This window comes from Nuphar pumila, chromosome 17 (assembly GCF_984573655.1).
Source record: "Nuphar pumila chromosome 17, dmNupPumi1.hap1.1, whole genome shotgun sequence".
Lineage (NCBI taxonomy): Eukaryota > Viridiplantae > Streptophyta > Magnoliopsida > Nymphaeales > Nymphaeaceae > Nuphar > Nuphar pumila.
In genome coordinates this window covers 72,247,427-72,263,772 of record NC_143265.1, presented here as the reverse complement: position 1 = coordinate 72,263,772, position 16,346 = coordinate 72,247,427, and the positions used below count along the sequence as shown (strand labels likewise).

General features: G+C 36.5%; 1 protein-coding gene across 1 annotated transcript in view; it reads left to right on the top strand.

Annotated features, from left to right (window-relative positions):
* Positions 1–15,876, top strand: part of LOC149812190 (isoprenylcysteine alpha-carbonyl methylesterase ICME-like) — a 48,148-nt gene extending 32,272 nt beyond the window's left edge. Inside the window, exons 8-11 of the mRNA XM_089992599.1 lie at positions 8,866–8,931; positions 9,361–9,504; positions 11,691–11,781; positions 15,331–15,876. Coding sequence (XP_089848725.1) covers positions 8,866–8,931; positions 9,361–9,504; positions 11,691–11,781; positions 15,331–15,492 — 463 coding nt within the window. The 3' untranslated portion in view covers positions 15,493–15,876. The remainder of the gene's footprint in view (positions 1–8,865; positions 8,932–9,360; positions 9,505–11,690; positions 11,782–15,330) is intronic.
* The last annotated feature ends 470 nt before the right edge of the window (positions 15,877–16,346 follow it).

Below are 16,346 nucleotides of genomic sequence, written 5' to 3'. Positions count from 1 at the left end.
TGATGATATGATTATCACTGGAAATGATCAAAGTAGTATTATTAATGTTAAAAATATGTTAAAAGATAATTTTGATATGTCTGATTTAGGTTTTCTCAGATATTTTCTTGGAATTGAGGTTGCATATTCTCCTAGAGGATATATTTTGTCACAGATGAAGCTTGCTGCAGATATATGTTCTAAGTCTGGGATTTCTGATGATAAGAAGGTAGAGACTCCCGAGGTTATTAATGCTAAGTTACGGTTAGAGGATGGGGTTCTTCTGGAAGATCCTACACCGTACAGACAACTCATTGGGTCTCTTACATATTTAACCATCACCAGACCAGATATCACTCATGCGGTTCACTCAGTCAGTCAATTTCAGCATGCTCCTACAACCGTGCATATGAGTGCGGTTCTCCGAATCATTCGCTATATTCGGAATACCATCAATAAAGGGCTATTTCTATCCTCCTCTTCCCCTTTGAATCTTCTTGCTTATACTGATGCAGATTGGGGAGGTAATCCCAATGATCGAGTCTCAACTACTGATTTTTGTATCTTTTTAGGGGACTCATTGATTGCCTGGCGATGCAAGAAGCAACAGAAAGTTTCACTATCATCCACTGAAGCTGAGTACCGGGCAATGGCAACCACAACAATGGAACTTGTATGGCTTCGCAGTTTGCTTAAAGATATGAGAGTTGATATTACTGAAGCCTCCAAGCTGTGTTGCGACAATAAGAGTGCCATCTATATTGCAAGCAATCATACTTTTCATGAACGTACGAAACATATCGAAATGGATTGCCACTATGTTCGTGACGAATTTTTACGAGGAACTATTGCTCTGCCATATGTCACTTCAGAATATCAGTTGGCAGACTTCTTCACTAAAGCTCTTCCGGCTCCTCGGTTCATGTTTCTTCTCGGCAAACTTTCCGTCCTTCCCCCGTAAAGTTTGAGGGGGGGTGTTAAAATGTACCTATTATATATATATATATATATATATATATATATATATATATATATATATTCTGTTTATTACATGAATACCCGATAGGGGTATTTTTGTAATTTCACAGTTGTTTTAGAAAACAACTATTTTTTCTTTTTTGAACAAATGTAATTTTTATTTTTTATTTTTTCATTTCTTTTTTTATTATTTTTGAGGACCAAAAGGGGCTCCCAACGACTCTATGGGAGCCCCCTTTTGGCTCTCCTTTTGAGGCCCTTTGGCCCTCCTTTTTCCTCCTCCTTCTCTTGTATAAATAGGGGTGATCCCCTTGTGTATTTTCATCTTGGAGAGCTCCTCTCTCTTTTCAATAAGAGGCTTTGTATATTGTTGCCTTCTTAAAGGCTTGTGCTTGTATTGTCCCTTCGTGGACTTGTGATATTTTCTCTTTTATTCATTGTTGTATGTGCTTGTATGCACTCTTTATATTTCCGCAATATCTCATTACAACAACATGTCACAGGGATACTCCAACTTAATCCCATATCATGTCCCCTTGTAATAGAAAATTTCATAAAAATGGTACCCTGGCAGCATAAAAACTCTAAGGGCTTACCACCGAGGTGGTATCCCATGTGGTAAACTGGTCTTTTGCCAAGCTAAAAGCTGGAATCCCTTTGCCTCGTGGGGCTTAAGAGATGGTTAGGGTCTGTGACTCTGCCTAACCTTAGCTTGCCTTAAAAAAAAACAAAAGAAAAAAAAACTCTGAAGAGTCTGAACGAGAGTCGCCATGCTTGGCTTGTGAAGGGGTTGCAGTCGTGCGGTGAGCGTGAGAGAAGAGATGGAGAGAGTGAGAGGAGAGCGTACCTGAACATAAGGGGGGAGGGAAAAAAAAATCAGAGTCGTGGGAGATGGAGAGAAGAGATAGAGAAGAGATGGAGGGAAAATGGATACGCATACCTAAATATCCCCATCGTCGGTCAGTGGAGGTCCCCGAGCGTCACAAAAGGTCGCCGAAAGTTCTGAGGGTCGCCGGTCGGTGGCCAAAATTCTGAGAGAGAGAGGGAGGAAGAGAGAGACTCGGAAGAGGCGTGAAAAAAAACCCTAAAGCCTCTTTTATGTTTTTTTCGTGAGTTTTTTAAAATTCCTATTTTGCCCTTAATAAAAAAACTTTTTTTAAAAATAGGGCAAAATAGTAATAAAGGTCACTCTACCCCTTTAAAGGGGTACGCACTTCCTAATAATTAAGTGCGCTTCCCCGTGCCTTTCAGAAGCATCACGTTTCGCGCTTCCGAAGCGCGTATCGAGAAAGCGCGCTTCCCCTCAAGCATAGGCGATTCCGGTAACTCTGCTTCAACCCCCAAGAAATAACGTAGAACCCCTAAATCTTTCATCTTAAACTTTCAACTCAAGAGAGCTTTTGTAGCTTCTATATGTTCATCAGAATTCCCAGTGATAATAATATCATCTACATATATGAGAAGTAAAATATTGACCTGACGATCTCGAAAGATGAATAAGGAATGATCGAGGTGAGATTGAACGAATCCATGTCGTTGAACTTCGACAGAGAAGCTATCAAACCAAGAACGAGAGGCTTGCTTTAGTCCATAGATGGCTCTTTGTAATTTACAAACATGAGTGTTGGGACTATGTTCATAACCAGGGGCTGCTCCATATACACTTCTTCTTTTAGATTGCCATGCAAAAATGCATTTTTGACATCAAGCTGACTGAGAGTCCAACCATATCGAACTGACAAAGATAAAATTAATTGAATTGTTCCCATCTTGACTACAGGGCTAAATGTCTCATCATAGTCTTGCCCGTATTCCTGAGTAAAGCCTTTGGCTACAAGTCTCGCCTTGTAGCGTTAAATGGATCCATCAGGTTTATACTTGATCTTATAGACCCATTTAGAACCTACAACATTTTTGTCTGAGGGTTTAGGAACAATCTCCCAAGTTTCACATTCATGCAAGGCTTCCATCTCCTCGTTCATGGCCTCAATTCACTTGATTGACATGTATGCATTCGAGAAACTGACGGGTTCATCTTGTTTTTCAATCTGAGAAACAAATAATTGCAGATTTGTAGAGAAGTTGTTGTAACTGACCCATCTCATTAGGATGGCGAATTCTTCCAGTTCGTCTGGCCTGCACATCAATTTGCTGATCATTATTCTTGTTTCGTCGTACATAGAGGATTCCTTGAAATTTTGCAGCATCTGAAGTAGGCATGATAGGAACTTGCACATTTCTCAATTCCTTCATCTGAGGTTCAACGTCAGTCTCACTCGGTTCAACAGGTGATGTGTGACACGAGGGGACATCATGTGTCTCTATCTGGTTAAGCAACTCAGTGGCAAGCCATGGCTGATACCATTCAACGGCCCTGTTGTGTCCATCTACACTTCTTGAGTCCTCAAGAATGGTTTCATCAAACACAACATTTTTCGGACTCTGATGCGATGAGTGATGGGGTCATAGCATCGATACCCTTTGTATTGGTCGACATATCCCACAAACTTGCACATACTTGCTTTGTCTTGAAATTTATTATGTTGAGAGCTATCAATATGGACGTAACATATACAACCAAACACTCACAACTCATTATAATCAGGTTGAATCCCTAAAAGAGCAAAATAAGGAGATTGGTTCTCCAACAATGTCATGGGTAGACGATTTATAATATACACAGCTGAGTGAAAGGCTTCCGTCCACAAACTCACGGGAACATGAGTGTCATGCAACATACTCAAGGCACTTTCTACAATCTGCCGATGTTTTCTTTTCGCCACACCATTTTGTTATGGTGTATGTGGGCAAGATATACGACGACTTATTCTATTTTCTTGAAGAAATTCAGTAAATTCCTTTGATAAATACTCTCCTCCTCCATCACATTGGAAATGCTGAATTTTATCGGAGAATTGATTACAGACTGAAGCGAAAAATGAACGAAAGAGTTTGAACACTTCAAATTTATGTTTCATAAAATAAATCCAAGTATATCTGGAATAACTATCAATAAAGGTTACGTAATAGCGACTACCAGATAAAGAAGATTGTCGGGCAGGACCCCAAACATCAGAATAAACAATTTCAAAAGGCATTGAAGCTCTTTGATTTATTGAATTAAAGGGAAGAACATGACTCTTGCATAGTTGACAACTGGAACAAAGTGAAGTATCAGACTCAATATTCAGACTAGACTCTGGAACAAGTCTACTCGACACAAGTTTCTTAATGAAGGAACCATTACAATGACCCAAAGGACGATGCCAAATATTTGGCTTATTACACTGAGATAAACTAAAACAATCTTTGGACGACACTTGCTGGACTGACTGAATGACCGACGAATTTGATGAAGCACCACGAATAGAAGAAGAAAATTCTTTGAGGACATACATGTTTCCTTGTCGTTCTCCTTCAACGAGCGTCTTCTTTGTGAGAAGATCCTTGACACATACAGAAAGAGTGAATTCAACGGAAGAATTAGTATCATCAACAAGTTTGGAGACAAAAACAATATTCTTGACAATACTTGGAGAATGATAGACATTGGATAAATTTAGAGAAGAATTAGGGAGTGAAAGATTAACATTTCCAGTATGAGATATAGAGTGAAGAGTACCATCTCTAGTTTTAATATAAAATTTTCCACGATAAGGAATAAGTTTTAAAATTTTACCGACATCACCTGTCATGTGTGCTGCAACCCCATAATCAATGTATCAGGTTCCTTGCTCATTCTGCTTGAAGCTTAGACTGGAAAGAGTGGATATCAGAAGATTCTTCACATTATCATTTTCATCATCCTTCGAGTCTTCTCCTATTCTTCCTCTGTGAGAAGGCCCTGCAACATTAAATTTTCCCTTGTTCTGTGGGTTGTACCAATAATTAGCTTTGATGTGCCCCCTTTTGTTGCATTGAAAACATGTCGGTATGTTTCTGGAGCTCTGATTCTCTGGGAAAGAGTTAGGTGACATGTTGGGCGTGGGCAACAATCCTCGTCTTCCTTGAGTATTCCTTCCCTGTCCACGTCCACCTCGAAAGCCTCCACGTCCTCGTTCTGACATCATCCCTGTAACCAATACATCATGGTGGCTGGAGTTCATCTCTTCTCCTCGAATGGTAACTTCATACTGCAATAGTTTCGCATGAAGATCTTCAAAACTTGGTAAAGAAGGAAGATATAGGAGGGATGTGACCAGCATATCAGTTTTGACCTCAACTTATTTAATAAATATAATGCCATCTTCCTCGTTAAAAAATGTTTCACCTTATGAATTATTTTTTTTAAATGACACCCGATATCAAAAGTTTGTGTATCTTTGGTTGCAAATGCTTTGTGTTAACTCACAAAAGTGATAAATTTTTATCAAAATCCATTGAATGTGTTTTCATGGGATACGATAAAAATCAAAAGGGTTATCGCTGTTTTGATCTTAAAAATAATAAACTTTATGTTTCTAAGGATGTGACCTTCGAAAATAAAAATGGTTTTCATAAAGGAAATCCTAAAAAAGATGTTGACTATACCTTTTTGTGTGATCTCTTGCCAAGGAAAGTAGATATATCTTGTGAATTTGATGATGGTGAGCTAAACAATGATGAAGTTAGTGAGTATGTTTTAAATAATGATGCTATTAATAAAATCAATGACAATGAAACTCTGGAGTTACATGCTAATAATGATGAGAGTTCTCAAAACATGCAAGTCTGTACTCGGCGTGATCAAAGAAATCAACCTAATGCTTATGAAAAATATTCCCAAGATATTCTATTAGGTGAATGCTCCAATGAAAACTCAACTATAGAAAGTGCCAATCTTAAAAGGTTCGATAGAGTTTTAGATATATCAAATAGGTTTGTGTCGTATGAATCATTTTCTCCAAATTATAAATTTTGTCTTCTGATTCCTATCATGAACTTTCACATTATAATGAAGTCGAAAATTGTCCACATTAGGCAGAAGCTGTGAATGTAGAATTATAAGCTTTTTGTAAAGCTAATACTTGGAAAATAATAGACTTACCACTAGAAAAGAAACCTATAGGATGTAGGTGGGTGTATAAGGTTAAAATTAAATGTGATAGATCCTTAAAAAGATATAAAGCTAGGCTAGATGCTAAAGGTCAGAACCCTAATAGCTATAGCTTCAATTAAAAAATAACCAATTTATCAATTAGATGTGAAAAAAGCCTTTCTTAATGGTGATCTTTGTGAAGAAGTTTATATAGATTCCCTAGCTAGGGTTTGAAATTGAAAAAAGTAAACTTTTAAAATTAATAAAAGCTTTATATAGACTTAAACAAACACCTAAAGTTTGGCATGATAGGTTTAGTACTCTTATTATTAATCTAGGATTTCGATCTTGTTATTTAAAAGAAAAATTTCGATATGTTTGAACTAGGTTTCTTGAGATACCTTTTAGGGATCAGGGTAGCCTATTCTCCCAGATGATATGTCCTCTCTCAAATAAAACTTACTGCTAATATTTGTGCTAAGTCAAGAATTATTGATGAGAAGAAAATAAAAACTCCTGAAGTTATCAATGCTAAGATGATGTTTGAAGATAAAATTTTGCTTGACGATCCTACTCTATATCGATAGCTAGTTGGATTTTTTACTTGTCTACCACCAAACCATATATAGCTCATGCAGTTCACGTAGCTAGTCAATTTCAACACGCTTCAACTACTGTACACATGAGTGCAGTACTAAGGATCATCAAATACATCAAGAACTCAATAACCAAAGGGCTTTCCTTATCCTCAACCTCTTCTTTAGATTTATTTGCATACACTGATGGTGATTGAGGGAAAAACCCTAATGATAGGATTTCAACCACTGGTTTCTATGTTTTTTTATGTTATTCTTTAATCTCTTAGAGATACAAAAAAAAACAAAAGGTGTCTTTATTATCTACAAAAGTTGAGTATCATGCAATGACTACAACAATGGAGCTTGTGTGGCTGAGGAATTTTCTTAAAGATATGAGAATTGTTATTACTACACCTTCGAGGTTGTATTGCGACAATAAGAGTGCAATTTACATTTAAAAACAATCACTTTTCATGAACATACAAAACACATCGAGATTGACTGTCATTATGTACATGATGAATATCTCAGAGGAACCATTGAACTACCGTACATCACATCTGAATACCAGTTGACTGATTTCTTCACTAAATCTCTTTCTACACCTAGATTTGCTTTTTTCTTTAACAAACTTTCGGTGATTACACCGTAAGTTTGAGGGAGAGTGTTAAAATACATATATGTAATATAGTTTTCGAATCAAGAGCATTTTGGTCATTTTATACAAAGGGTATTTTGCTCATTTAGTTTTTCCACTAAGGGCATTTTGGTCATTTCATATAAGGAATTTTTGGTCATTTAGTTTGTCCACCAAGGGCATTTTGGTTATTTAGAATCTATATTTTTTAGGATTTAATTTTTTCTTTTTTCTTTTATTCTCTTGTATTTTTCCCCAACGTCTGTAATGTGAGCTCCCTTAGGTCTCTCTTGTATATCAATAAGGCCTTTGTGCCTTTTTGTAAAGCAAGCTTTTCTAAAAACTATTCATCAATAAACTTTTTTTTTGCATGTTTTTGTCTCTTTTGAGACTATTTAGCATTTTTGTGCTTGTGTTGGCCATTGTTGCTTGGTGTTCCTGTGTTCGTGATTGAATCATTCTCATTGGAGGCTCCCACACACTTCATTTCACACACGAGCCGGGCTTGAGCCGTGCTTAGGCTCAAAAAGCTCGGCTTGTTAAAAAAAATGTGTGTTTAAGCTCGGCTTGAGCTCGTGTCGAGCTTGAACACCTAATGTACAAACTCGGCTCGGCTAAAGTTCGAGCCTGGCTCGTCTCAGCTTGAGCCGAGTTAACTTGTTTTAAAAAAATTTTCAAACAGGTATGTTAAGGGCGGGATTCAAACCATGCTCCTCACGCACGAATGCATAATGCCCTAAACACTTGGGTGAAACCACCACTTGTGCTTTTTAAGAAACAAAAATTATACATATGCTATAATTCGTTATTATATGACTGCATTAACCGAGCTTAATCAAGTTTCAAAGCTTGATCAAGCTTGGCTTGTTTATGTTTAACGAGCCTGAGCTTTTATTCAAGCTCGGCTTGTTTACTTACTTCCTTCCATAAGGTGAAAGTTAAGACACGCTTGACTTTATCTACTTTCACTTTTTGCATTTGTTAATCAGTAAATTTTCTATTGTTGGAATTTGAGAACAATGGTTCAAAATTCAAACAGCTCTTTGCCTCTATCTGCTTTTATGCATAATTGTTGCTTTTAAATTGCATTAGCACAACTGGTTCTTAGAGAGATCAACTGAATTTTCATCAGTTTTGATATGATATTGATGTCGGTATTTAACAAGTTAAAAATTGGAATGTAGAGTGCAAGTTCTTAACATGTTGAAGTACAATTTACAATCAAATAACTAATAGGTAGCAGTTGAATTGCTCATATCTGAGATACAAGGGATTTGATATTTGGAATGGTACCCATCATCATGTCTGAGATTTTCAAAAACTGTATCTCTAACCATACTTTCCGGGGGTTTGATATTCAGTTTTAAGCCTAAATTCATAAATCCCTGGCTCAAACGTGGTGGTTGGGCCAGAGATCTGTGAATTCGAGATCTGCATATCCAAAAATTAATCCGTTGGATTTGAACACAAGAATGCAGTCATAGTAACCCAACTGGTTTCCCATTGCCATTTTTTCTACATCTCTCTATTTGTTTAATGAATGAGCAAGTTACAGCAACTGATCTCTGTTTCATGCAGGCCCAAGAACAACTTTTGTTTTCAGTATATTATGATGAGAGCTGTGCAATTATCCTCTTCTTTTTCCTGTTTCTCATAAATTTATTTTTCCTCAATAGGTACAACATGTTGAACTTAGTTGATCACTTCCATAGGCGAGGTCTGTATCGGTCAATATTTCTTAGGTATATTTTATGCCATCTTTCTGGCTTTGAATATTTATGATTGTCACAACATTAGTCCAATATTTGGAAAAATCTGGATATAATTAAAAAATGATTAACTATATTTAACTATTATTGCAATATTATAATATCTCAATATTATCATAATTTTTTCCATTTTTAACTTCTTTATTGCTTTCTGTATTTCAACATGAATTTTCTTCTTTCTTTCTTCTCTTTCGTTTTTTAAAACACTTCTTCTCTTTGCATTTTTCACAAAAAGTAATTACTAAAAACTGAGATTTTCCTGAGATTTATCAAAAACCTATATCATTCAAGATTTTGCATTACTGAGATATAGTTGAAACTGATAAATATGACTGCTATTTATATATTTTCCTGTTGCGATGTCGTTTTTCTGGTTATGTGATATTCTGTGATAAATTGCAGTATAATGGAAGGAGAATATTCCTTGCAGTGTTTCTCTCCTGAAATGATTGTTCAAGATCCAAGCAACCGATCTGCAGTCTCTCTTCTTCCTCCTTTCATTCTTTTCCATGGAACCAAAGATTACTCGATACCATCAGATGCCAGGTACTTAACTTTTAAAAATCAATATGTGCATTGATTCTAGTATTTGAGATTGATGTTTTCCCTGAAAGCGTTATGATTTACAGATTTGGTTATTGTTTCTTTTGTAGGGAAGGAAAATGAAATTATTAAATATCAAACACTCAGCAGTACATGACAAATTGACTGGGTAAATAGTAGATAGAGAAAGATGAAGGAAATAAAAAATAAATAGGTGTTAACCTGGCCACCATATATGCAGTGCTTCAGCAAAATCCATGCAATGAATTAATGCAGAATCAAATACAATTACTAGTTTTAATTCACCAAGTTAGCCAGTCCATGGTTTAGAATACCATATCAAGAAAGATCAGTCTATAAATCAGATTTGGCTATTGTGGAGTAGGATTTCGTTTTCTTTCTTTTTTGACTGGGTAAATAGTAGATAGAGAAAGATGAAGGAAATAAAAAATAAATAGGTGTTAACCTGGCCACCATATATGCAGTGCTTCAGCAAAATCCATGCAATGAATCAATGCAGAATCAAATACAATTACTAGTTTTAATTCACCAAGTTAGCCAGTCCATGGTTTAGAATACCATATCAAGAAAGATCAGTCTATAAATCAGATTTGGCTATTGTGGAGTAGGATTTCGTTTTCTTTCTTTTTTGATGATCGATTTTCAGGAAAGTTCCTATTCATGTTGGTTTGAATTTTGCATGCTCTAGTAGCTTTGTGATGCACTGCACAAAGAAAATCCATATATATGGATCTAATTCACATTGTTTAAGTAAAGGGTGAAACAAGAATTTGAGACTTCTCTTTCAGAAGCTTTTAAAAGGAAATGTATGGCTGCAATTGAGTATGCTGAGTGCATCTCCACGATGTGTTTCATGAGACCATCTGTATTAGTTGAATGACAAATGCACCTAATATTTTGTTTGTGATCATCGATTCATAGATGCTATTGCTTTCCAGTTGTCTTTCTTGTCTTATACGTTGATCCTTTTGAGGTTATCCATAAGTTTACAAATCCATCTTGTAACTGCACCACTACTGTGCTATTACCTATTATATTTATGTTTGAAACTGTCAGTTGCAGAGATATCTTATCAGTAACATAAAATGATGTATTTCTTTTCTATAATTTCTGAACCAAAAAAATGCAAAGCTGATTGAAAAAGTTAGGGCTTAAAAATATTTCTACAAATAGAGTGACGAAATGCTAATCTTGCTATGTTGCAGTTAAGATTCAAGCTTTTGGAAAATACCAAGGTAAAAATATGAGATCTATTTATGCTAAAATGTGCAAGTCAACTTAGGCAGAATGGATAGATATCTCGGAGCGGTTCCTGTGTTGCAGTCAGGCTGGACTCTTGTGGCCTATTTAAATCTAGTTGATGGTCATACAAGTTGGGCCCTGATCTGAATCTAATTTGGTGAAGTATAGCCTGGGTTTTGTTGTCTTGCACTGGTCAGGTTAGTTCTGTGGTGGGGTTCTGTAATCGTGTTTTTGCCTTTTCGGTTAGGTTTGGCCTAGAATTTCTAGATTTAGCCTGACCAGCTTCTTCGCCCAAGAATTAAAAGGAGAAAAAGGGTGTCCAATAAACAAGTGGCATTGGATATCTGAGAAAAATAAAGAGGTGTCTTGCAATAAGTCATACGTGATTGAGGATATGTGATATTCTGAAGAGAGGATGCTTGACATCATAAACTATCCAAATACATTCTGTAACAGATACTGCATCATACCAAGTTTTATTCTCAGTTGGCTGTTTACTCCCATCCAGCATAATTGACAAATGTATATATTTCATGTTGTATAGTAGGGATGCTTTTTTGTCTTTTTAAGTGTGGATTTGAACCTTTAATTTTTTGTTTCTATGTGTGTATGTGCCTTTGTTTGAAGGCGGATGTAAGTGTTGTCCCCATCTTTTTATATTTGAATTGGACATACTTTATGACACCTGGCTCTTAATTCATTTCTGAACTTGTATGTGTAACATGGCTGCAATCTTTTGGTCATCATCAGCTAGAGAATTTAAAAGTTGATTTAATCATGTTTAACTAAGGATTATGCTTGTTACTTATAAGGATGTAGAAAGTTATTTATGTATTGAAGTCTTCTCATTATTTTGTGTTGTATTGCACTTCTAATTTAGTTTGAAGCATTTCTTATGTTGTGATTTTGAATATTTGGTTATGTAGCAAGTCATTTGTCACTGCTCTTGAGAGGGCTGGAGCTCAAGTTGAACTAATTCTATATGAAGGAAAGACACACACAGACTTATTTCTTCAGGTAAACTCTCTTGAATTATTGTGCCAAGTCAGAGTGTAATATCCTGTAAGTTTACATCCACCCCGGATCACCCAAGTGGCAGCAGGCCTGGGGAGAAGGTGCTGACCCCTTTGTCCCAGGTTCGACTCCCACCGGGTGTGCGGGTGCCTTTAATTGGTGGGCTCCATAAGGACTTGGTTGTCAGTTACCCAATCCGGCGGGGTTTACCTCATAGGGGGATGGGCCCATTAAGTGTCCCGGTTTGCGGTGAGGGTTCCTCGTCATCAAAAAAAGAAAAAGGAAAGAAAATCATGTAAGTTTATCTCTCCAATTTATATTATGATACGTGTAGGGGAAATATTGTTGACACCAATAAAATGGACTTACAGTTGATTTTTTGAATAGTTTTGCAAAGGACAAATGATTCTATGAGCCAGTTTTAGTTGGAAAAAAATAAGTCCTCACTGCTCTCTACTGTCATCTGTAACCAAAGTTCTCTCTCCAAAAAAATCATTAAAACTTTTTGTTGAATCCAGAAATGCACCTGAATTTGTGCAACTGGCAGAATGGCATGGTGGAAATTGACTTTAATACTGATAGCTCCTATAATTTTTTTGAAGTTTTCTCTTTTGAACTTTTCTGTTGAATCCAAAAGTGCACATGTTCTGTATAACTGCCAGAATGACATGAGGGAACATGTTTTTTGAGATGTCCACCACGATTTTCAATGTCAAATTAATGAGCAGCTCTATAACTATGTTAAACATAGAGATGGAAAGGACAAGAAGAGAATTGAGAGAAGATTGAACTGGATAAATAAGAATCATAAGAGAGGAAATCCAGAGCATTCAAACTGATATCTACCCATGCAGACATTAAAATGCAGCTGCAAATACACATACCCTTGAGTAGACAAAGGAACATAACAGTTATCTTTGGATCGCCAGGGAATGGTAATTGACAAGTAACGACTTTAATTGTATTGCTGATTTTCATATTAATGACCAAAATGCTCATTAAGTGGGTCCCACCTTCAGATCAACAAGAGGTCTGGCATGAACAGCTAGGTGACTCCTAGGATTAAGGTCCAACCATTAATCTTAGCTGGGACCCTGTAGGATGAATTGACAGATTCACTGTTTCCATAACAAATCCAGTGATGAGGCCAAATCTACTTATGGGTTGAAAACTCATCTATGTGAACACGCTAGTCAATACTTTTCAACTCAAGTGTCATGATCTATTCCATAGGCATGGTTAAATACTAAAGTTAAGTAGGAAGTACATTTTGAAGAACCTTTGGCATGTGGATTCAGTATTGGGAATTCAGAGAAACAGAAAACATTTTAAGATTCTAAACCTGGTCAATGGTCTCCTCTAAATTCTAGCTAATGGAGTGCAGTATGTGATATGATTGCTTTCTAGATCTTTTTACCCTCTTACTTTTTTGCTTTTAACCAGTGACTTATTGTTGCTGAGGTGTATGGATATCAGATAAAAGTGGCATGTAGGATGGAGATAAGGTTACTCGAAGCACCATAGGACCTGGGGAAGTGTGCTTTTCCGAAGCACGTTTCGGAAGCGCGAAACGTGGTGCTTCTGAAACGTGCTGGGAAGCACTCTTCCCCATTAATGGGAAGCTCGCTTCTCCCTCACTTTTCCATCTTTTTTCTTTTTTTTTTCTCCTTTTTTGCTTTCCCTTGATTCCCCTTCGCTTCCACATCACTTCCTAGGTCGCTTCCAGTTCACTTTTCTTCTTGCTTTCGAGATGATTCCTAGTTCGTTTCTAAGTCTTCTCATACTTTCCGCTTCCTAAAATTTTGTAAGGTCTGAATCGCTTACCGATCCCGCTTGCCCGACAGACAACTCTGGTTTTCACTTTGTGATATTTGCTCCATATCTGCATTCTAATAGAAATTTTGGAACAGTGCTGTGTTTAGTGGCAGGTGAAGAACATCTCTTGGATAAGTTGCTTTAGAGTGGGGACCAACAATTCCACTACTCATAGTGAAAGCTACATTTTCTCTTGTTCAACTGCCTCTTAAAAATGTTCTAATTTTATTAATTGATAATGTGTGATTTCCGACTTTCAAAGAAGCATACAAGAATGACAATGCAAAAGAAAAGCTGAGTAATAATTAAGAACCAACCATGCAAGACATGAAATAGGGCCGGGGTCTTCCTCTTCAGAAAACCAATATTGTTCAAATCACCTTCTATGCACATTTTCTTTCTGAAGTATCACATTTAATTGAGACTTAGCACTGACAATTAACAAAAGTATCACTGCAAGCATGACTTACCTGTCTGCTCAGCTTAGGGGCGCATGAATGTCTGCTCATCTTTGGAAGCATTTCTCTCAGAAGTTGTACATCCTACTATGATACTTCATGAATATAGCTCCATGCAAGCCATCTTATGACATTTTAGTTTTCAGCCACCTCTATACATGTAAGTTTTTTCCTGCTGTCATCACTCAGCAGGGTATGGAATAAAGGTTGGTCACTGCTTTTGAAAATTCTTTAGGGTGGAGGGAAAATCTATGAAAGCTGAAATTACTTTACAAGTATGTTTAGTAAACTGAAATTCTACATTATGAATATATTATGTTTTTTTCTTTTTCAAATACAGTGCACACTATTCATAATCAGGATGGCAACTTAGACCCTTCACGACTAAGTTTGTATAAATAGTGTGAGAGGACGGAAGTCACGTTTTCTTAATTTGCAGGCAAATTAAAGCATGACTTTATACACACATTCATTGTTTAGTCGCCCATTTCCATTCACAGGTGTGTCATGTTTCCTGGTAAGTTTGCTTTCCTATTTTTAACTAGGAAAACACAGCAAATATAGTTTTCACGCACGTGCTTAGGCTGGTAGGAGCCATTCTCATCAGAACTGGCAAGCCCTATATTAATGGTTAGGTTCTATATGGAGTTTGCAAATGTGAAACCCAAACTAATCCAAGAAATTGGAGTTCAATTAGCTCATTACACAGGTAAATTTGGATCCAATAAGGATAAGGTGCTCATCTGCTGTTAATATGTTTCCAGAATGTATCCGAGTCAAGAGTCTGAATCTGGTTGTTCTAGATCATAGTCGCAGGTATAGGTGATATATTGAAAATATAGCAATAATATAGCTGTAAATTCAACAAACAATATTAAAGACAAATCTTGCAATATTTTTGAAAATATCAGAAATTTACATTATCGTGACAAAATCTATGTTTTTCCTTTTATATTTTTTACTTCTCTTTTATTATATGTCTACTTTTATCTTCTAAACATGTTATTTTCTTATTTATGCTAATTTTATATTTTCTTAAATTTTTTAAGCATTGACCTTTTTTTGAGACTTTCACATATCAACTAAACCTATATAATCGTGAGAAATTGCTTTGCTGAGATATAGCCGATACCGATATTTGTGACTATGGTCTAGGACCAGAGAGAACATATTTGCTTATAATTTGGTCCAAACCCATTCCATCCTCATTCCCATCTGATGTTAAAGAATTATCATGACTATCAAAGGGCTTTTCTTTATGTGGGAGTGAATGATGCAGGATCCTTTGAGAGGAGGAACGGATGAGCTTCTTCAAGACATTCTTGCTGTGATTCATGCAGATGACCCAACAGCACAAGCTGAGGATGCAGCAGCACCACCCAGGCGTCGACTTGTCCCAGAAATCATGTTGAAGTTGGCTAGCAAAATTAGCCCATTCTGAGTGCAACACAATCATATTCATCTCCAGACCAGTGGTTTCACGGATCGTTGATTGGCCATAGAGGATTCCATCAGGTGTTCTCCAAGTTAGTTGTCATCCTTGTATCTCAATTTACGCAGCTGTGTCAACATGGGATCTTATTACAGTTGCTTGATGGCACACCTCATCCTTGCTAGTTTTGGACCCGGTGGCTAAAGCCCTTGGGCAATTTTCACCTCTAAAAATAAGGTGCGTGGACAGAGATTAACAATATGCTATGATTTTTCTAGGTCATTTTTTTGACTGATTTAGCTGAACATTTTGTCTAGTGATCAAGGCTTCACTCATAACCGTATATCTTGGACACTCCAAACATATCTATTCCTTTGGTTCTTGAGATGGCCATCATGTTGGTTTAAAATGTGAACTTTGTTAATATTATTTTACTGTAACATAAGAAACATACGGGCTGAATCAGGAAGCTCAAAAGTAACACAAACTAGATCACCCTTTAATTATTTCATAAGGCTGAACTAGGTCAGCTACATATGCAAGAGCTACATGGATAAAACACTTATGGTTACCAACCTTGAGCTATGAAGGCCTGTCCATTTTCAATTCTTGGACCCTGGTTTGCCACCCTTTGCCTGTGCAGAAAGGAAAAAAACAACAAAAGGTGAAAATTAGTAGGAAGCTCAAGTAAGCCTCGTTTCTGGTTATTATACAAAATATCCTATATATATATATATATATATATATATATATATATATATATATATATATATATAGGAAAGGGGGTCAAAAAGCTGCAACGAATGATGATTGAACGACATTCCTTCTCTAATTATTGAATTTTTCATCGATTGGACACTTAT